Here is a 22956-nt window from a genome sequence, read left to right on the forward strand (position 1 = left end):
GCCTCTGCCCTCTGAGTAGGCAGGGCCAGCTGCATGACTGCAGCAAGATCCACTGCACGTCTGATCTGACTCTAAGAAGCAATGGAGGTGCGGGGGCCTCAGGATCATCTTATCCAACCCCTTCTTCGTGACGATCAGGGGACCAAAGCCCAGAGGCAGTGACCTTCACAGGTGGTCCGTGACAAAAGGAGCCCCAGGCCTGTAAAGGGACAGCTCATTTCTATCCCTGGTCTATAACTTACCGCTATGACTGTGACTTTGCATAAGCTCACTTACACTCTGAGAGTCAGCGTCCTCATATGCAAAATAGGTGTAATAATCTTTGTCCTTCACAGGGTCGTTGTGGGATGAAATAATGACAGTGATGATCATGATAACGATAAGAGGTACCACACACTTAAAATGTGCCAGGCATGGCTCTAAGGGTTTTAACACATTTTAAGCCACCCCACCATCTTTAAGGAAGGTCATTTCACAGATGAGGACACTGATCCCAAAGACGTCACAAAGGGAGTGGGGAAGCCAGAATTCCAAGCCACATCTGTCTGACTGAGAACACACCATCCCTTTAAGCCCCAGCATTTTGGATACCCAGGCTCACGTGTCTGCGGCACCCATGGCCCGCAGGGAGAGAGGCCCGAGGCTCCCTGCCAGTCTGCAGGAAGGCAAACTGTGGAGGAGGGCGGGGAGGGCCAAGGGGACAGCAAAGCTCCTGACCTCCTGGGAGGCTGGTTTTTATGATGACTGGCTTGGGGATTTTCCAGAAGCCATTGTCCTCATCCCAGCAGGACTCGCGCTTTATCTTCTCCAGGTTGCTATAGTTACAGTCCCTGCGAATCAGGGGCTGCACCTGCTCCAGGAGCTGCTTCAACAGCATAAAGTCACGCTCCTGCCTGCGGATGGTGGCCAAGTAATCGATCTTCTCTAGCTCAAACTCTGACTGCAGATCTTTGATCTCCACCTCTGCTGCCCGAAGCTGAAAGCAAAGGATGACAAGCAGTGAGCAGGAAGGACACGCAAACATTTTACCATCCCCCCAGCCTCCCCAGCCAGCCAGCCACTCATCATCTGTTCACGGATCAGCTCATCCATCCAGTCTTCCCTCCCCTCTTCCACCTGTTCACTCACCTTCCCTGCCCTCCACCTACCCTTCCATCCATCCACTCTCTCCCCCTCTCACCTCTGCCCCCAGCATGTAAATGAGCATTTAAACCATGCTCTCCCTGAGCCCCAGCTGACACAGTCTATTTCCTCAAGGAGCAGGTACAGTCTGATTAATAAAGAAGGATATTTTAGATTCATGGGAATGATAACCACATGTAACTAACTGAGAACAGAGGCTACCTGGTAGGACACCAGTGGGCAGAGAACCATCAGGGAGGGATGGGTACACAGGGGCTTTGTCATATTAATAATGCTCCATTTCTAAGTTGGATGTAGACAAATGCTGTTCACAGGAATAATCTTTATTTTTGTACATCAAAATCATTCACAGTGATTTGTATAACAGCTTTATTGAGATAGAATTCACATTATAAAATTCACCGATTTATAGTGTACAATTCAGTGGTTTTTAGGATATTCAGAGATGTACAACCATCACCACAGTCAATCTGAGAACACTTCCACACATCAAAAGAAACCCCATACTCATTAGTGGTCATTCCACATTTCTCCCCAACTCCCAGCCCTCAGCAACCACCAATCTACTTTCTGTCTCTGTAGAGTCACTTATTCTGGACATTTCACATAAATAGAACCATACAATATGTGATCTCTTGTGCCTGGCTTCTTCCATTTAGCATAGTGTTTTCAAGGCTCATCCATTGTTGTAGCATGTATCAGTACTTCATTCCTTTGTATGGCTGAATAATATTCCATTGTGTGGATATACCACATTGCATTTTTCCATTCATGATTGTTTCCATTTGGGGGCTATAATGAATAATGCATCTGTGAACATTAGTGTACACGTTTTTGTATACTAGTTTCCTTTTTTTTTTCAGTGTAACTGCTGGGTCATATAGTAACACTGTGTTTAACCAATTGAGGAACTTTCAGACTATTTTCCAAAGCAAATGCTCTGTTTTACATACTCACCAGCAGTGTATGAGGGCTCCAATTTCTCCCGATCCTCACTAACATTTGTCATTATCTATCTTTTTTATCATGGCCCACCCAGGGGGTATGAGATGGTATCTCATTGTGGTTTTTATTTACACTTCCCTGGTGGCTAACAATGTTGAGCATCATTTTATATGCTATTGGCCATTTCTTTATTTTTGGAGAAAAGTGTGTTCAACTCCTTTTTGCCCATTTTTTAAATTGGGCTGTCTTTTTTATTCTTGAGTTATAAGGGTTCTTTGTATTTTCCAGATATGAGCACCTAATCATGATTTGCAAATATTTTCTCTCATCAATGAGTCTCTTTTCTCTTTCTTGATAGTGCCTTTTGAAGCACAAAAGTTTTCATTTGATTAGGTCCAAATTTATCTTTTTTCTTTGTTGTTTTTGCTTTTTTTATGTCATATCTAAGAAAGCAATGGCTATTCAAGGTAACAAAGATTTATACCTTTGTTATCTTCTAAGAGTATTATCATTATAGCTCTTATATTTAGTTTTTTTATCCATTTTGAGTAAATTTTTTAATATGGTATGAATTTGGGGCCCAACACTATCCTTTTGCAGGTGGGTATTTTGTTGTCCCAGCATCATGTGTTGAAAAAACTGTCCTTTCTCCAACGAATCATCTTGGCACCCTTGTTGAAAATCAACTGACTGTAAATGTGAGGGTTTATTACTGGACTCTCAATTCCATTCCATTGGTCTATATGTCTTTATACCAGTACCACACCATCTTAATTATTGTTAATTTTGTAGTCAATTTTGAAATCAGAAATTGTGAGTCCTCCAACTTCATTCTTTTCAAGTTTGTTTTGGCTATTCTTAGTCCCTTGAATTTCCATATGAACTTTAGGATCAGCTTGTCAATTTCCACAAAGAAGCTGGCTGGGAATTGGATAGTGATCACCTTGGATCTGTATAGATCAATTTGTATAGTATTACCATCAAGTCTTCTAATCCATGAACATGGGATGTCTTTCCACTTATTTATGTATTCTTAATTTCTTTCAACAATGTTTTATAGTTCCTGGAATATAAGTTTTGCATTTCTTTTGTTAAATTTATTTCTGATTATTATAAATGGAATTATTTTTGCTTTTATTTGCAAACTGTTTATTGCAAGTGTATAGAAATACAATTGCTCTTTGCTTATTGATCTTGTATCCCATAACCCTGCCGAACTCATTCATTGATTATAGTAGTTTTTCTAGTGGATTCCATCCTTGGGATTTTCTACATATAAGACCATGTCATCTGTACATAGAGATAATTTTACCTATTCCTTTCCAATCTCAATGCCTTTTATTTCACTTTCTTGCCTAACTGCCCTGGCTAGAACCTCCAGTCCAATGTTGAATTGAAGTGGTGAAAGCTTGTCTTGTTTCTGATCTTAGATTGAGGAAGTTCCAGTTCTAGTCCTGAGTTGTTGAATGTTTTGATCACAGCAGGTGTTGAATTTTTTCAAATGCTTTTTCTGCATCTATTAAGATGATCATGTGGTTTTTGCCCTTTATTATATTTATATGGTGTATTACGTTGATTTTTGGATGCTAAGTCAACCTTGCATTCCTGGATAAATCCTACTTCAGCATGATGTATAATCCTTTTTATAAGTTATTGGACTTGGTCTGCTAGTATTTTGTGGAATATTTTATGTCTATATTCACAAGAAATATTAGTCTGTTTTCTTGTTTTGTCTTTGGTTGTGGGATTCGGTGATACTGGCCTCATAGAATTGAGTTGAGAAGTGTTTTATTTCACAGTGATTTTTTAAATACTCTTTTAAGCCAATAGTCTTCATTTCACAAATAAAATCCAATTAGAAGATATGATGGAAGAAAATACCCTATAGAGGAAAGCAAATAAAATAAAATACCTAGATGTAAAATTAACAAAATATGTCCAAGATCTACATGAGGAAATTTATAAGACACTCTTGAATGACATAAAAATTGATTTGAACTAATAGAAGATATACCATGTTCCTGGCCAGGATAATCCAACCTCATAAAGGCATCAATACTCCTGAGCTAATTTATAAATATAACATGACTCCCCAAACAGTTCCATCAGTGTTTTCTTTCCTTCTCTTTTTTTCTTCTTTTGAGCTAGACCAATTGCTTACAAAGTTCATTTGGGGAAAAAAAAAAAAGGAACATCCAGGAATAACCAAAAAAGAAAATCACCGAGAGAGGGTTAGCCCTACGATATTTCAGAATGTGTTATAAAGCCTCTGAATTTTAAATATGTGCCTAGCACTGGTGTATGAATAGGCAGAGTAAGAGAAATGAATAGAAAATCTAGAAATACATCTAGATGCTTATAAAAAACTGGCATGCAACTAAGGTAGGACCTTACTGGTATACCTACTATGGGAGGACAGATTTTTCAAAAAATTGGTGCTGGGAAACAGAGAGAGCATGTAGAACAGATAATATTCAATCAGCACCTCACACATGCACCAGGATAAATTCCAAGTGGATCAAAGATTTAAATGTTAAAAAAAAAAGAAACCATACAAATTCTAGAAGAAAACCTAACTGAACTTTCCCAACTGTGGCTCAGAATCTATCTGCAGTAATAATAATGTTGATCAATTTAATAAAATAAAAATTTATTTTTGCCTGGCGACAATACCATAAAGCATAGTAAAAAGACAAATGAAACTGGGGAAAAAATATTACAACATATATCACAGGCCAAGAGTTAGTATTCCTAATGTGAATTATAATACTGATATAAAGAGCTTCCAGAAGTAGAGAAGAAAAAGAAGCACCATCTAATAGAAAAGTGGGCAAAAGATGTGAACAAATGTCAAAGAAAAAAAAAACTACAAATGTCCCTAAAACATATGAAAAAAATGCTAATTAAAACTGCACTGAGCTGGTGTTGGCAAAACTGGACAGCTACATGCAAGAGAATGAAACTGGATTATTGTCTAATCCCACACACAAAAGTAAACTCAAAATGGATCAAAGACCTGAATATAAGTCATGAAACCATAAAACTTTTAGAAGAAAACTTAGGCAAAAATCTCTTGAAGATAAACATGAGCAACTTTTTCTTGAATGCATCTCCTTGGGCAAGGGAAACAAAATAAAAAATGAACAAATGGAACTACATCAAGCTAAAAAGCTTCTGTACAGCAAAGGACACCATCAGTAGAACAAAAAGACATCCTACAGTATGGGAGAATATATTTGTAAATAACATATCTAACAAGGTGTTAACATCCAAAATATATAAAGAACTCACATGCCTCAACACCCAAAAAGAAAATAACCCTATTAAAAAATGGGCGGAGGATCTGAACGGACACTTCTCCAAAGAAGAAATTCAGATGGCCAATAGGCACAGGAAAAGATGCTCTACATCGCTAATTATCAGGGAAATGCAAATTAAAACCACAATGAGATATCACCTCACACCAGTTAGGATGGCCAACATCGAGAAGACTAAGAACAACAAATGCTGGTGAGGACGTGGAGAAAGGGGAACCCTCCTGCACTGCTGGTGGGAATGTAAACTAGTTCAACCATTGTGGAAAACAGTATGGAGGTTCCTCAAAAAACTAAAAATAGAAATACCATTATACCATTTGACCCAGGAATTATACTCCTAGGAATTTACCCAAAGAAAACAAGATACTGGATTCAAAAAGACATATGCACCCCTATGTTTATTGCAGCACTATTTACAATAGCCAAGATACGGAAGCAACCTAAGTGTCCATTAGTAGATGAATGGATAAAGAAGATGTGGTACATATACACAATGGAATATTATTCAGGCTTAAGAAAAAACAAATCCTACCATTTGCAACAACGTGGATAGAGCTGAAGGGTATTATGCTCAGTGAAATAAGTCAGGCAGAGAAAGACAAATAACAAATGATTTCCCTCATTTGTGGAGTATAACAACGAAGCAAAACTGAAGGAACAAAATAGTAGCAGACTCACAGACTCCAAGAAGGGACTAATGGTTATCAAAGGGGAGGGGTGGGAGAGGGTGGGTGGGGAGGGAGGGAGAAGGGGATTGTGGGGTATCATGATTGATCCACATGGTGTGTGTGGGGTCACAGGGAAGACAGTGTAGCTCAGAGAAGACAAATAGGGACTCTGTGCATTTTACTACATTGATGGACGGTGACTGCAATGGGGTATGGCGGGGGGACTCCATAATAAGGGTGAATGTAATAACCACATTGTTTTTCTTGTGAAACCTTCATAAGAGTGTATATCAATGATACCTTAATAAAAAAAAACTGCACTGAGGTACTACTTATTGATCAGAACGGCACAAACTCAAACTCTTTTCATTATACCTTGTTGGTCAGGCTGTGAGGAAACACCTATGTGCTAGTGGAAATTCAAAAGAATACAGCCCCCATGCAGGGGAAGCTGGCACTATCTAGCGAAATCAGAGCTGCATTTACTCTTTGTCCCAGCAGTCCCAGTTAGAGGAACTGATTCCAAAGAAACTTATTCAAAATTCAAAAGTAGTATGCACAGATTATTCACTATAGCATTCAACGTAGCAAAATATTGGAAACCCAAATGTGCCATCATGAGAGGACTGACTGGATAAACAGTGATACAACCTCACAATGGAGTAAGTACTGTATAACAGTAAAAAGGAATGAAGAATATTCCTAGATACTGACCCTCAAGATTAATTGTTATGTGAAAAAGCTACGTAGAGGAAAGTGTGTTTGTAGCTATTTTATCTGATGAGGGGGAGGATATGTATGCAGAGGGAAGGGGATGCATACACACACACACACATACACACACTTGCCAGCAAGGAAATGGCAACTTTAGTCCTACAACCACATAGGACTAAATGCTCTCAACAACCCGCATGAGCCTGGAAATGGATTCTCCCCCGAAACCTTCAGAAGGAAATGCAGACCTGCCCACACCTTGGCTTTAGCCCTGTGGAATCCTAAGCAGAGGAACCAGCCCCACTGTAGCCATATTTTGACCTACAGAATTGTGAGATAATAAGTTGGTGTTATTTTAGGTAACTACATATGTGGCAGTGTGTTACAGCAACAGGAGATTAATGAAGAGCTCTCTTTAAACTGCACTGCTGAACAGAAGTGTGCTATTACTGAAGACACCTAGGAGTCCGTGCTCAACTGTAAACGAAGGTGCAGAAAAACAAGACACCGTGAAATAAGCAGAAAAGAGCAGATGTATCTAATCAAAGCTTTTGTAAGAAACAAAAGATGGAAATCAAAACACTTAAGCAGAAGAAAACCCTACCTGCCAAAGCACAAGACCGCAGAACCACACGAAAGATGTTACCCAACAGCGTAGGAATAAATTTTCCTTAAACAAGCAGTCCCACGTATGAAATTTCAAATCAGAAATCCGAAACCTTAAGGTGGAAATGGCCCACAATGAAGAATTAAAATGGTACATGAACCAAACTCAGGAAAGAAGTGTTTTTATACGTCGATGGGTTAGACCAAATTACAGCATATCCAAGGAAGCACAGATTCGACTGAAAACATAGCAAGGGATATTAGGGCAAGGCATGAAAATAGCCAGGAAATTAAAAACTAAAAAGATTTAAAGAGGAAAAAAAAGTGTCAGCTTTTGCATTGTGAAGATCCTTTGGCTGCCAGAGGTGGGCGAGGGCGAGCAGCGGGACCCTGCGGGTGAGGAGCAGAGCCCACGGCGCCCGCCTGCCCCGCCCCCCTCACCCCCACCTAGCGGGCACCTGCGCCTCCCTCCCGTCCCTGGAACCACAGGCCTCACCTTGGGCGCCAGCCCCTCTTGGCCTGGCACGCTCTTCCTTCAGGTGAGCGCACGTTCCCCTCTTTATTATCTTTCAGAAAATAGTCGCCGCCTGCATGAGCGCCTCCCTGTCCCCCAACAAATGTGGCCCCAGAAGCTGCTGGGGTTCTGTCGGTGCTCAGTTCCTCGAGGGGGTGCCGGTTGCATGCGTGCGTTCGCTTGGTGGAAATGAACTAAGCTGTGCATCTCTACTTCAGTAAGGATGCAAAAGTAAAAATAAAGCCACCCTGCCCGGGTCTGGTCTCCACGGCGCCATCACTGCCGGGCGCTCTCTTGCTAATTCCTCGGCTGTGCTGTTCCTCACGCACACGCTCCCGCGGGAGCCCAAGCTGGAGGACGGCAGGCACACCTGCCCGCCAGCGCCGCCTGGGCGCGCCCGCGAGGGCCTCACCTTCCTCCGCACCTTCTCCAGCAGCTTGCCCTTGGCCCTCACTTCCTCCTGGATGGAGTCGTAGACGCGCAGCAGCACCCGGTCCCCGCCGTCCTCGTCCGGGCTCCGCAGGGCCGCAGCCACCTGCTTCGTGCGCTCGTCCGCGAACCGCTTCCTCCGCTTGCGCTTCTCCTTCAGGTCCTCGTTCTTGGCCTGCTCCCCGCCGACCACCTGCTGCTCCAAGAGCTGCAGACTGGAGGGGGGAGGAGGCACACATGACACCACCCGCGCGCCCCGGGGCACCTGTTGCCCGGTGGAGCTCGGGGAGGGGTTCCGACCACCCCACTTCCCAGAGGCCTAAACTGAGGCGCAGAGAGGCGACGCCACTGGCTCAGGGTCAGAACCCGGTTTCCTGCCCATCTCCCTAACTCCAAGGCCGGGCTCTCAACCGCCCAGCAGGAAAGGCGAGATTGTATTCCCTGTGGACCCAGAGCCACTCCACCAGCCCCCGGGGCTCCTGGTCGCCCAGGCAACCACATGCTCAGAAGGGCCCTGCCTGGCGCAGTGCTCAGCACCTTTAGGGTGCGGTGTTTAATCTGCGGCATGTACTATAAAAAGTTTTAACTATTTATATCTAAAATGCTCAAAAATGTTTAGGGTTTTGGCCTTTAAAGGCACACATTTTAAATAACTACAAAGAAAGGCTCATGTGGAACTCCTGTCTGATAGAGCATCACGAGGGTGTTTTAGCCTCTGCCTTTTTCAAAGGGATGTAATGTGGTTACAGGGACCTTACAGGGGTTCATACAGCGAACAGGAGATCATGCTCAGGGGAAGGAGGTCAGTGCACACTGAGCGAGCAGCTTTCTCAGGCTCAGCTTGATGGCAGCTGGGGCAGGGGATGCATAGGGAATGGCTTGGGGGTGGGGGGAGCCGGGGAGAGGGGACAGCTCAGGGGGAAAGCTTAGGTAGGGGGCAAGCAGGATAGGAGGGCAGCCAGGGTAGGTGTACAGCTGGTGCAGGGGGGACAGCCAGCGCAGGGGGGCAGCGTGAATGGGGGACAGCAGGGGTGGGGGAGCAGTCGGGGTGGAGGGAGGCCATGTCCAAGCCACTGCTCTGCTTCAAGCCCTTGTAGGGTCCCGTGGGATGGAGCCCACGCCTCCAGGGGCTCGCAGGGCCCCTCCACCTCCTCTCCCTCTGCACCCCACCAGCCCTCACTCACGCCAGCTTCAACCTGTGGCTCATGCTTCTCCAAGCACCCAGGCTGTTCCCCCCTCTGTGCTTCTGTGCCACCTTAGCTGTGCCCTGAATCTCGAATGCCACCCCTGAGGCATCTGTCATGCAGATCTTATGCAGGTGTCCCATCTTCTGGGAAGCCTTCCCTGACCACACTCCAGGCCACATCCTGAAAAATGCCACATGTGCCGAGAGTGTTCCCTGTGCCTGGTGCTGGGCTGCCACTCCCACAGGCACCATCTCATGTGACCCTCACAAGCTTCTCGGGTGCAGCTCTTAGGATCGGCACTGAGCAGCTGAGAAGTAAGGTGCAGGGAGGCCGTCGAGCTGGGTAGTGGTGGAGGCGACAGGAGCACAGGCGGCCACCGCACAGCCCACTCACCACTCGTGGCTCCAGAACCTGGCCTGGCCTTGTGTGTCTACCTCCCCCTGAACCGTGAACTTCTTGGGTCAAGGTGGCATCTCATTCACCCTTATGTCCTTGTGCCGGGCATGCAGCAGCTGCTCAGTTTCTGTCTGACCGGTGGACGGTGGCCCTGACCTTGCCCTTGCCGGGGGGGTGGCTCACCCTGTGGCCTTGGGCCTGACTTCGTCATGGTGGGCCTGACATTATTCTCATTCACAGAAGAGGGAACCAACGCTCAGAAATGTGAAGGGACTTGCTCAAGGCAAGGAGAGCCCAGCTCCCAAGGGGCCCCAGAGGGTGTGTGTAGGGGGGGCTTGTCCCTAGGGAGAGCAAGTCTTACCTCAGCGAGGGCACAGCAGGCTACCCTGGAGCTGAGACAGCCTGTGTCGGCCTCCCTGGGATTCCTGGGGCCTCAAGGCCCGGCCCGTGGAAACCCAGGCATGCAACAGTTGCCGCACCTTCTCCCAGCCCAGCTGCTCGCCGGCAGCGCCTGGTGGACGCTGATGGCATCTGCGCAGCTCCCAGGGCAGAGCCTGCCTGTCCGCCCACCCCAGCACCCACCCGCCCCGCTGCTCCTGGAGGGCCAGGCCCTGCTCAGCAGCATCCCTCAGGAGCCAGGGCTCCGGGAGGGCTCTGTGAGGAATCTACGGGCACCCGCACCCCTCGCCTGGCAGCCCCACGCTCCAGCGCTTACCGCGCAAGCGCCTGCTGCTGGTCCACAGCAGGCAGCAGGTCGTCGGTCAGCGCCGCCGTCTCCGCGCCCACACTGGCCCTTCTCACACTGCTCGTGGCCAGCGGCAGCTGCAGCTGAGCCCCCAAGGCCACCTGGGCATCAACCTTGGCCCCCACTCTAGGTTCTGCAGCCAACTCCACCTCCTTGGCCACTTCTGGGCCCTGGTCAGCCTCCTGAGCACAAAGAGAAACAAAGGTGGAGGCAGGGAGGCCGGCCCCTGGACGTGCGCTCCCAGCGGCTCCAATCCCGGATGGGGCGTCTGGGCCCCTAATAGCCTGGGACAGAGACACCCAGTTATATAAAAATGCACCCAATCAAGTTCTTGCTGCTACTGTTTCCACCAACACCCCCCAGATGGTCTCCCAGTAACTCCTCCTTCATAATCCAGGCTCCATATGCCCAGGGCAATTTTCTTAAAATATAAATTGATCATAGCCCTTTCCTGATTAGAACCCTTCATGAATTCCCATCTCAACTGCAGTAAAATCAGTTTTTTCCATGGCCTGCACACCCTTGCTCCTGCTGCCCCCTCCACCGTCCCATTCCCCTTGCTGCTCCATTTTCTGTTGCTGAGAAAGTCAAGGTCTTCCTAGCCACAGGGCTTTAGCACTTGCTGTCCCCTGCTCAGTGCTCTGCCCTGGCCCTTTCTGCCTACTTGCGCCCCCTCTCAATGTCATCTTACAGCCAGGGCTCTCCTGGACACTCCATCTACCCTCTAGTGAGAACCCGCGGTGTGCCAGCTCCTACCCGGTGATCGAGTCCGGAGGTGAGCAGGTCGTTCTCTCTCTCCATACATTCGCGTAGATTGAAGGCCATCCTCTCATTCCCTGGAGCCTGTTGGGCTTTCTTAAGAAGAAGAGAAAAGGGTGGGGTCTGAGAGCAGCAGTGCTCAGGATGGGCTCCGGCTGGGTTCCCTGCCAGCGCCTCCGAGCCCCCAGCCCCTGCCCCGCAGCCCGCACCCACCGCACACACTGGGCCTCTGTGCTTTACACGAGGGTTCTGAACTGAGGGAAGTTTGGCAACTGCTGCTAAAATAGCTCCTTCCTGCCCCGCCATGCCTCAGGGTCTGCCTATTAACATCAATAGGCCTCCTATTAACATCAATAATAAGAGGTCTGACAGGTCCTCAACTGGCACACTGCCTGACGATGGGCCGTCCCTGAGAGCTGGGGGAGGGCTGGGGTTGTCCCTGTTTCACAGGTGAGGAAACTGAGGCCCAGGCAGCGAGGAGACAAGCCAGAGAGAGTCGCAGGAAGAACCAGGCCCTTGGCGCTCCTCCCAACGCACTGAGGGCCTGGCCCAGGGAGGGACTCTCAGTCCTGGGCAGCAGGTCGCAGGCCGCCTCAGCTCCACCCCCCCAGGTGGGCACTGGGCATAAGTGCGTCCGTCAGGGAGGGGCGCTAGAGGAGGAGAGGTGGGGGTGGAGGCGGTATGGGTGGGTCGGAAGGTCTGCTCCCCCGCCCTACCCTTCAGCTCCCCACCAGCTCACAAACCCCACCCCTCCTCCTGCCCATCTGCCTAGGGCTGCACCCCCTCCAGAGAGGGGGGAGGAGGGAGGGTTGAAGACACAGGAGACAGAACAGGGAAGAGAAGGTGTGGGGGGACAGGGGCACTCTCCAAGCACCTGCTAGTTCGAGGGCCTGCGTTACCTCATGTGAAGTGCACAGCAGCAAACTCATTTTACAGGCCCACAAAGGTGTGACCTGCCCAAGTTCACACGAAGTGGGTGGTAGAGCTGGGATTTGAACCCAGGTCTGTCTGATTCAAAGGTGTGCTCTTTACACACATGCACACAAGGAAAGGAAAAAAAACAAAGGAGAGAATAGAGGAAAAATCTTCTAAAACATAAAAAAAGAGGGTTGCAAAGGGAAAAGACACTGGGCAAAGGGGCAGGATCCCCAGGTGGTCCCTTGAAGGTAGCCGGGTTCCTGCAGACGCCCTGCACAGTTCCGAGCCTGCAAGAGCGTGAGGGCGGACCAAGGCCTCCTCCGGCTCCTTCAGGGCTGGAAGCTCAGGGTGACCACGGCATCTCAGCAAGCTCCCCACACAGGTGTCCCTCTGTCGGCAGAACAGGTGGCACAGCCCACCTGGCAGAGCTCATATGTCAATCCCAACCTGCCTATTGATTTACAGTGTTAGACAGAGCTCCTCCGTCCCAGATCCCCGAACACTAGCGCCCCTGAGCCGGCCACCAAGCCAGAGCCACCGCAGAGATGGTGGGGGCAGAGCCGGAGCAACGGAGGTCAGATGCCTGTGTGAGCTCAGTGACCTCTGCACCCCAGCCAAGCTCTGCCTGCCGAACTCCTCCATGACAGCAGCTACCTGCATGGGGACCTGGGGTATGTCCTCCAGGGGCACGGCTGCCCTGGCCACAGTGCAGGGAGGTCTGGCCAGCCTGGCTTCCACCTCAGGAAACGGGTCGTGCAGGCCTGGTAGCAGCTCCAGGGGCATCAGCTGTGGCTCCCCTTCCTGAAGGAAGGGCTCCCCGTCCAGCAGCAGCTCTGCCCCACCGTGGCTGAGACACTCATCCAGGAAGTGTTTGTTTGTGTCCTCCACGGCGGGCACAGAGAACTCCAGGATGGTGGGCTCCTCGGGCCCAGGGAAGGACTCAGATGTGAAGGCTTCTTTGGGTGCAGAAGATGCGTCAGACCCCACAGAAGCCTCAGACCTGCAGATCTCCACGTTGGGCAGGTCCTCAAACCCAGAGGAAACCTCCGTCCTGGAGACAGCCTCAGCAGGCAGAGTGTTGGGCATGAAGTAGATCTCGGCCTCCACGGCCAAAGTATTTGAGTACTCAGAGCTGTCGGCAGACTCAGCCCTGGCCAGGACTCCGGCCTTGTAGAGAACTTCTGCCTTCAGCACAGCGTCTGCGGATGGAGACCTTTCTTTAGCTTTTTACAGGTGTCAGTACGGGACCCTTCCCTGGAAATGGGCCCCAAGCCCACCATCTCCACAAGACCAGCCTCAGAATCAAAGCCTCCCAGTCCCCAAACAGTGGCTTCCCTTCTCTGCCCCATTGCCCTCTCCCCCATCAGAACTCAAACCCTGTCTCCTTCACCTCTTCCAGGAAGTCTTCCCTGACCAGCACCATGATCTTCCATTCTCTGACCTCCCAAGCCACTACTGATGGGCTCTTACCACCCTGCCAGGGACTGCTCCTAACACATAAGCTGACCGCCCTGTGGGTCTGACCGCCTCTGAGGCCCAGAGCTCCAGATCAGCAGATTTTATACCTGAGACCCTAAGGGACCCCTGCTGGAGTGCCCAGCTCAGGGCTGTTGTTCACAGGATGGGTTAGATCCACGGGAGTTAAGTGAATGCTGTGGATGAGTGTTAGAGAGACCAAATAAAATCACTCAGAGGCCTAATATTCGAATTAGACTGAAGAAACACTCTTAAGGACAGAAAATGCTAGAACCTGCCCTTCCCCTTTTCCTTCAGTCTGTACCAAGAGTGGCACCCTCCTGCCGGCATGGACAGAACTACGATCACATAGACCTCCTTCAGCACTCAGCTCACGGGCATGAAACCACCCTCTTTACATCCCACCCATTTCTTTGTCACGTGTGTCCTGGGCTCCCCAAAAGAGCCCTGATGTTCCCTTTGCTGACAGCGGACATCCCCTGCCTGGGGTGGTGGCCTGAAACTCTCCAAGACCCAGTTTGCACACTTGCAGTGTGAGGGTTCAGTGAGTACTAACTCACGGAGGGAGTTTGGGTGAAGCACCTCCCCAGTGCCTGGCACAGCAATGCCCAATAAATGGTACCGATGATGAGACTGATATGGTTGTCATTACAAGATGGACTTTACAATATTTGGGTGAGTACTAGGAAGTGTGAGCTGCCTGGCAGCATGGGTGTTTGAATGCTAGTGGTGGAACGGAACATTCTAGGATGTCCAAAAGAAAACAAAAATTTTCAGAAAGGTAAAAGTTCTTGCTAATGATTGAATGCTTATTTGGGGATAAAATTGTTTTCAATTCATCCTCCAGTCCACAGAAAACAGATGTACTAAAAAATGAGAGGAGACTGTAGAAAATGCAGAAACTCAGGGAAGGGACTAACCCAGAAAACAAGGGCGATGTGTTATAATGCTAAGTCAGTCGGGGCTGGTGCCCTGCCTGTGGCTGTGACATTGCAATGCAGTGCTGTGGGTGAGAACGCTGGCTCTGGGATCAGACCCTGGGTTCAAATCCAGCCTCCACTTAACCAGCTGTGTGACTGCAGGCAAGTTACTGGCTCTGTGCCTCAGCTTCCTCATCTAAAAAATTAGTGTCATTGTGGTTCCTACTTTGCTGGGCTTCAGTAACAGGTAAATAAAACTGAGCCCAGTGCGTAGAAAGTGCTTTCTAAATGTCAATTTGTCAAATGAAGGGACAGCAGGCTGGCCTCCCTCCTGACAGCCCAGGGTGGGCGCTCGCCTGACTCCTTGCGCAGGTTTGCCTCCAGCGTGGACAGCTTCACGTCATACGAGTTGCGCATGGCAGCGACGTCCTCCTCCAGCCGGGCCCTGGACTCCTGCTCTGCCTCGTAGTCGGCCCTCAGCCGCGCCAGGCGCTCTTCGTACTCCTGGGAGAGGTGGCGGGGAGTGCGGGGGACAGAGGGGCAGTGTTTTATCTCCACTGCCAAACACAGCGTCCCGTATTACAGAAAAGAAAATAAGCCAGAAAAGAATAAAACTAACTGGGATACTGGCTGGTGAAGACCCTTCTGAACTCTCCTCTGTGTTTTAATGGGCTAATAATAAGTGTATTTGTTTGCAGTCTATATTTTACCCAAAGCAATATATCATGAACACCTTTGCACATCAACAAATCGTTCTAACTACACGGTCCTCAACTTATCAACAACAAAATACATTTTCATTCATCTGTGCCCTCTCCACCTTCGCCACCTCCGCCAGCTCTTGGCAGGAGAGTGGCCACCTGGCCTCGCACCTCCACTCCCGCTCCCACTCCAAGCCCTTCTCCACACGGCAGCTGTGCAGCCATTAGATTATGTTGCAACAGCTTCCTGTGTGCAAGGGTAAAATCTAAGCTCCCCGACATGCCTCAAGGGCCCAGTGGTCTGGACTGCCCACCCCTTGGCCACACATTTGGGCACATGGGCCACTTCCCACTACCAGACCCTCCTATTCCACCCTGCCGTGGGGCCTTGGCCCTGCTCCCTGGCAAGCTCTTCCCCTCAGGCCTCAGCTTAGTGACACGCGCTGCATCACTAAAAGGCCTCCCGGACCACCCTCTTGGAAGGTCCCTGCCACCATTCTGTCCCTTTGCCCAGTTCTCTTCAGCATGGATTATAAGCCCCAATCATTTACCTGACTGTGGGCTTATCCTCTGGCTCTCTGGCCGGGGAGCAAGCCCGCCTAGCTCGCAGCCTCAGGCCTAGCACGTAGGAGGGGCTGGGTGAACAGCCCCTGAACCAGCAAGTGGGTGAGGCGGAACAGCCAGGCTGCGGGGTCCCACAGCCTCCCCCGGCTCCTGTGGTGCCTCCCCCGTTTATGAGCTGATAGTCTGTGACCTTCCGCCTTTTGAAGTGGCTCCTGCCATAGGGGCCTGCAGCTGTGGTAGGCCAGCGGGTGGGCCAGGGTACGGGTGGTGGGAGGGCCTGCTGTGCCCCCCTCACCGGGTCCCTTCAGGGAGTCCAGAGCTGGCACAGACAACAAGCCCTGGACTCTTGGGGAGGGAGAGAAGGGGACAGAGGTCCTTCAACATAACTGTGCATTTTGCAGCACATTTGAGATGCATTTAAGTCTCAGGGCAACACTTGCATGGGGTTCCAAGACTTACCCAGAACCCTAGGAATCTTCTAGTCCAAATCCCTTCAGTACAGCTAAGAGACAGAAGCCCAAAGGGTCACACCTCCACGTCAGGGCCGTTCTGATTCCCAGCCTGGTGCCCTCGCCACGCCACACAGGGGCGACCCCCCTTAGCATCCTGACTGGTTCTGGGGTGGAAAGGGCAGCACATCTACATACTAAGTGCTCAATAAACAGGTCATAAATTAAAGAGGTGGGGGGAGGGAATAAAAGAAGGCAGGGCAGAGACACCCTCTACTCTTCCTCCACATGTGGCTCATAGAAGAAACTCCAGGGCCAGAAAACACACTTGGTGGCAGCCTCAGGTGGCAGTGCTCTGATGTAGTGTCACTAGGCTGCCCCAGGAGGAGGAGGTGGCTGACCCCCAACCCAGCAGAAGGATCCTCTATCCCCACCTACAAGGAGCAGCCAGCCCAAAACGGGCTCTTCTCTCTAGTGACCACTAGGGGGCGGCAGCACCCTGCTTATCTGACAGCCAGGCACCCGCCCACCCAACTGGGCCCCCCAGGGAGAAAGCTCCCATCCCAGCCAGCCCCTGGCCAACTCTCCCCACCCACTGTTTTGTGACAAACATCCACCTGTCACTACGTGATTCCAAAACCCACTCTGAGCCGCCAAAGCGTGACTTCTCTCATTCTGTGAGCTCATGCTCAGCCATCCCAAAGGCTGCTCCTCCTAATACCTCCCCAGGAGCCAGACCCGGGGCTCCAGAGATGAACCCGATGCCCAGTCCTGGCCCAGGAGCTCCCAGACCAGCAGGGGAAAAGGCGAAGTGAGCAGCCGAGCTCCCAGAACCTTCCTGGGGCCAGGAGGGGTCCATCTGGGGCCCCAGCTGAGCCTCTTCCCAGGCAATAAAAGCTATCGCCTGTCACAGGAGGCCCTTGGAGACTGGTTGGTTGACCTCCCCCAGCCCACCAGTCCACAGGACTGAGACCCGGGCCTTTCCTGGTTTGCCCCCAAGAGGCTGGGCTACAGGCCCTCCCAGCCTGATGCACTAGGAGACGGGGGTGCCCTGCTTATAACCCCCAGGGCTGGTCCCACCTGAGTGATAGTTGAGTGGTCGAGGCCCAGCTGCAGAAAAGTCCAGGCCTCAGTCCCTGCAGAGCAGTACTTCTCCACTGGGAAAGAGCCCATGAGCTAAAGGGACTGAACGGCAACCACACACACACCTGTGCATGCTCAGGTCTCAGAATGTGGCCTTCAAATGTCGGGAAGCTCCAGAAACAAACAGAGCCCGGAGTCGGGGACAGAGCCTAAGCCAGGAATTAGGAGGCCCTGCTGTGTCTGACTGTGCAAGCCCCACTCTGGGGATCAGCTCAGCATCAGTAAGTGTCCTGCTTGTTCCCAGAGATGCTGGGAGGCATGTATGTGGGAGGAGGACCTGGGCATCCCCCGGTGACATCTTTTTTCTTTCCAATACCCCACTGGTCCACTGGCCAAAAGACTGCCTAGAGACTCCCACTGCACCCCAGGCTGCTCTGCTTTCAGCCCCTGGCTTGGTGGCACCTTGAGGGGACTCCTTCCACTCAGACCTCCTCGCCCGGGCACCAGCCATGCCCACTGCCAAGAATGCCATCTCTACTTCCACCAACCCTCAGCCTCCCCTCCTGCAGTCCTGAGATGGCGCCCCTGCAGATGCCCCCACAGCCCCCTCAGATCTCCCCATGCAGGCACTGATGTGGGACGGACTGCTCTCTGGACTCAGGAATCCGAGTGCAAATCCCAGCTCAGACTCTTCTTAGCTGTGTGGCCTCAGGCAAGTCATGGTGCCTCTCTGAGCTTTGGCTTTCTGAGGTCCTCAGGAAAGCTGTACCAGGACCAGCCCCAAAGTGATGGGGGGAGAAATGATGCCTCTGCTGGGGCCTCCCTCCCACCTGCTCGGGGCCTCACCTCCCGGATCAGCTGCTTCTCAGCCTCTGTGTCACACTGGATCACAGGTGGGGGCAACAGCTTCTCCTCAACCTGGGCAGGGCTAGCGGGCTCCCGACTGGATAGCAGGGCTGGGAGAAAGACCAAAAGGAGAGGCTGTGACCAAGGCGCACACGGTTTGCAGGAGCTAAACAGAAATCCACAAAAAAAACAAATATGTACTCATTCAAAAACTGACTTTGAAGTATTAAACTTATTTCAAACGTCACTATGCAAAGCGCTTATTTACTCAGCCATTCAACAAGTATTCCTTGAACACCCACATGCTCTAGGCACTGGAGATGCTGCATGGAACCAAACAGACAAAACTCCCCACCCAGATTGTTTTCAATTGGGGAGAAAGGCAAACAAAACAAATAAGCAAAATGCGTAGCATGTTCTAAGGTGATACATTCTAAGAAGAGAAAGAAAGCAGGGGGATGCTCAGAAGCAAGAACAGGAGAAGGGTTGCAATTTAAGTGTGCTCAGGAAACACCTCCCCACAAGGTAACATGAAAGCAGTGATTGGATGGAAGTGAGGGGGAGAGGCGGGTGGAGACCCTGGGGAAGAGCTCTCCAGACAGAAGGGAGCAGTGGGTACAAAGGTCCTGTGGCTGGCACGGGCCTGGACTGTTCCCAGAACAGTAAGGAGGCCAATGTGGCTGCAGCAGAATGAGTAAGGGAGAGTAAGAGCAAAGAGGAGTTCAGAGAGGCAACAGACAGATTGCAGGGACCCTGGAGGCTGAGCTGAAGGCTTCAGCTTTGACTCGGGTAAACTGGGCAGTGGAGAGTTCTGGCAGGGCCAGGGAAGGACCCAGAACACACGGCCAGGCTGGAGGTCCACATGGGAGTCATGAACACAGAGATGGTGCTCAAACCAGATGGAGCTACCTCTGCAGAGAGAGTAGGGAGAAGATAGGGGACCCAGCCGGGGTAGCCCATCACAGGGATGGTAAGGGGGGCAGAGAGGCCTCTTGCAAGGGGACTGAGAAGAGCAGCCAGCGAGGCAGGGGGAGAACGAGGACAGAGGGTGTCCGGGAAGTGAGGTTCCAGGAGAAGGGGGAGGCCAGCTGAGTCACCCGGTGCCGAGAGGACAGGTGGGGCCTGCTGGGGAACAGTCGCTGGGTGAACGATAGGGGGACATCCCTGACCGGGGGCAGCCTCAGTGGGATGGGGCACAGGGCCCGCCTGGACGAGGGGCAAGACAGAGCCAAGGGAGAGAGACTGGGGCCAGTGCCAATAGAGAAGTGTTTCAAGTTTTGCTAAAAGCAGGAGAGAGAAATGTGCCCACTAGCAACCAGTGGCAGACCCTGGGCTGAGCGGGCAATGCTGACAGGAAGCGTGGGGTCGGGGGGTGTGTGGAGCTTGGAGTCAGATACACCTGGTCCCAAGGCCCAACTGTAAGGTCAGGCATCCCGTACTGCCTATTGAGCATTACGTGCCAGGCCCTGGGCGAAGCCCACATGTGAATGGCCCCATGCAGTCCTCCCAGTTGCCTCAGGACAGGGCAGGTGTGGCCATTACCTTCATTTACAGATGAGGAAACAGGCTCAGAGGGGCTGTCACTTGCCCAAGGAGCCAGGATGTGAACTGGCCATTCCTGCTCAGCTCTCTGCCCTGCCCTGGCCATTTCATTTTGCTGAGCCACGGGCTTCAAATCCAGGAGGCGAGGACATTCACAGCCCCTACCCTGCAGGGCTGCCGCGGTTACCACTGGGCGGCGGCCCCAGTGTTGGCTGCAGGGTCCAGGAAGCCCAGGGCAGTCTCCCCAGCTCCTTCCTGGTAGCTCTTACCATTCCTCCGTCTAGCTGCCCCTCGCCGATCCTGGGGGTGAGCGGGGTCAGGGGTGGGGAAGCAAGGAAAGAGGGGGAGGGCAGATGGGCTAAGTGGAACCCCTTGTTGTTGTGCTGGTCAAGGCCTCTCCACCCCAGCTCCTGGCCCCCTGCCCCGGCTGCCTCTCTCCAGGCAGCCCCAGGACTACCCATGCTTCCCCAAATGCACTGCATCACTAGTACATCTTTGCATACACTGGTCACTCTCATCCTAACTGGGGGACTTACCCCCTAAGACTCTGCTCAATCACGTCTCCTCCGTGAAGCCTTCCCTGACTGACTTCACCTACCGTCAGACAGACCCAACCATGCACTCCCTTCTGTCCACGGTGCCCGTACAGCTTGCTGCCCTGGATGCACACGATGGTCTGCTCAAGTGCCTTCTCCCCCAGGAGACGGCGTACCCATGAGGCAGAGCCTGGATCTGGTCCATCTCTGTGTCCCCGTGCCCAGCACAGGTCCACATACAGAGTTCAGTGAACTCTGGGTGGATGGGTGGGTGGGTGGGTGAGTGGATGGATCAGTGGGTGAGTTGATGGGTGGATGAGTTAGATGAATGGGTGCAGAAAATGGATGGATAGAGAGGAATGAACAGGTGGACTCAGCCTCTCTTGTGTTCCCTTCCCCAAGGGCTTCTCAGGTAAAGAACACCTTGGAGTCCCTCAGTCGCAAGGCCCCTGCAGGCCTCTGCTTCAGGTAAGGGTGTCTGCTTGCCCGATGACAGCCGAACGCCTGGGTGTGAGAACTGCCATCACAAGGTGCCTAATTGCGAGTGGGGGTGGGACATGGGGGAGTGAGTCACCCAGCTGCTAAGCAGCAGAGGATCACGATGCTGCCACAGAGAAGGCAGGCAGACAGGCGGGATGACGACGCGCAGCCTGGAGGCGGGGAGCGGGCAGCGGAGCCTGCAGCAGCTGGGACAGACCAGACAGACCCGCCGCGGCTGGGGCCATCAGCGAGCACGCAGCACCCGGCCAGCCCCGACCCAGGCTCTCCCTGACTGTCCAAAAGCTCCTGTGACATTGGGAGAGGTGGGGCATTGCTTCCACGTCTCTCAGATGCGAAGCCAGAGGCAGCAAGGCAAAGGGAGAGAGCCTTTCTCCTGGGCCCCTGGACCCCCGCCATCCCTCCCCCAGCAGCCCCACCTGACAGCTTGCTGGGGCCCATCTGCTGGGCCAGAATCGCCTTGAGCTTCTTGATCTCCTCCTGGTACTCGCGCAGGAGGGCGTCTTTGGGGTCCTCGTTAATGCGTGGCTTGTTCTTGATGTTCGTGGCTCGGTTGGCATAGCGCAGCGTGCTGAGCGTCTCATCATAGTTGTTGTCAGCCGGCGACAGACAGGCCACCATCAGCGTCTTGGTGTTGCCGCCCAGTGAGTCTTGCAGTAGCCGCGTCAGCTTTGAGTCCCGGTAGGGGATGTGTTTGCAGCGCCCGTCCACCAGGGCCGAGATGACATTGCTCAGTGCCGACAGCGACAGGTTGATCTTGGTGGCCTCCTTGAGCCGTTCCCCCGTGGCACCTGTCTTGGACTGCCGCTCACTGCCTGCTAGGTCCACCAGGTTCAGCTTCCCTGCCCGGAGGCGGTCCTTGCCCCGCTCACCTACAGAGCGAGCAGGCAGAGGGGTGAGGCCTTAGGTGAGCCCCCCATAAGGAAGGCAGTCAGCCGCCAGGCATTGAGTGCTCACCACTCACCAAAGGTCTCATTCCAGCCACACAGGGCTCCACAAAGGAGGTACTATCATTGTGCCCATCTTACAGATGATGAAACTGAGCTCAGACAGGGCTCTTAACTTGCCCAGGATCACACAGCCGCTAAGTAGTGGATCCAAGATCAGAACCCAGGGCTGTCTGACTCTGGGGAAGAGTGGCTGGGAGGTACAGACTACTCTCTGAGAGCAGCAGGATTTCTGACAGCTATCAGCAGCTCCTACAGATTTCCTGTGAGGCCAAAGCAGGGGGGAGGGGTTAAGACTGGGCTAACTAGGGAAATGTATCTTTTAATACCAAAACACTGGCTCTGGGGACTCTTGGACCTGCTTCCCACTCCTGCCTCCTACTTGCTGAGTGACCTTGGCAGAGCCACGTACCTCTCTGTTCTTCAATTCTCACATCAACAAACTAAGACTAACAATGGCTTCCCACTCAGGTTGGTTATTGCCAGGAGTAAACTGACAGTGCATTTGGGCATAGTCTGCACAGGGCCCAGCATGCAGCCGGTGCTCACGGCCCCTGACAACAGCCCAGTTCTGCAGTGACAGGCTGTGCTGGCCCCACAGACCCAGGTGCTGAGGGTAACAGGAACCGGACTCAGAAGCATAGGTTCTGAAGGCACAGCCCTGGGGGAGCCAATCTCCATTCTATCTCTTAATAGCTGTGAAACTCAGGGAAATAACTTCATTTGACTCTGAGCCCCAGGCTCTCTCGCAGTAAAATAGGTATCTAAGGCCCACGCCAAGGGTTGTTGTAGAATTAGGCTGATAGCACACATGCAAAGAGCTCAGGATTGTGCTTGGCACATAGCGAGTGCTCATTAAATGATAGCTTGCTGCTCTGAGCACTATTAATAATTCTTATTGTCACCAGATGACATGATAAACGGTTCCGAATGAGCTGGGGGAGGGGGCGAGGCAGGGGGAGGAGCAGGGGCTTTCTCCTCAGCTTTGCTGGTGGAAACCAGAATTGGCCTAGTTTTGCTCAACAATACGGCAGCCTGAAGTAAAGAAATAAA

The 22956-nt window shown here is 51.6% G+C and overlaps 1 protein-coding gene across 1 annotated transcript in view; it reads right to left on the reverse strand.

The window, feature by feature from the left end:
* Positions 1–22956, reverse strand: part of KIF17 (kinesin family member 17) — a 41480-nt gene that overhangs the window by 4738 nt on the left and 13786 nt on the right. Inside the window, exons 5-12 of the mRNA XM_057501931.1 lie at positions 21376–21828; positions 18381–18490; positions 15094–15241; positions 12996–13540; positions 11421–11519; positions 10635–10987; positions 8320–8551; positions 718–976 (exon numbers count right to left, since the gene is read on the reverse strand). Of these exons, the coding sequence (XP_057357914.1) occupies positions 718–976; positions 8320–8551; positions 10635–10987; positions 11421–11519; positions 12996–13540; positions 15094–15241; positions 18381–18490; positions 21376–21828 (2199 nt within the window). The remainder of the gene's footprint in view (positions 1–717; positions 977–8319; positions 8552–10634; positions 10988–11420; positions 11520–12995; positions 13541–15093; positions 15242–18380; positions 18491–21375; positions 21829–22956) is intronic.

Source organism: Manis pentadactyla, chromosome 4, assembly GCF_030020395.1.
Source record: "Manis pentadactyla isolate mManPen7 chromosome 4, mManPen7.hap1, whole genome shotgun sequence".
In the NCBI taxonomy this organism is placed as follows: Eukaryota; Metazoa; Chordata; class Mammalia; order Pholidota; family Manidae; genus Manis; species Manis pentadactyla.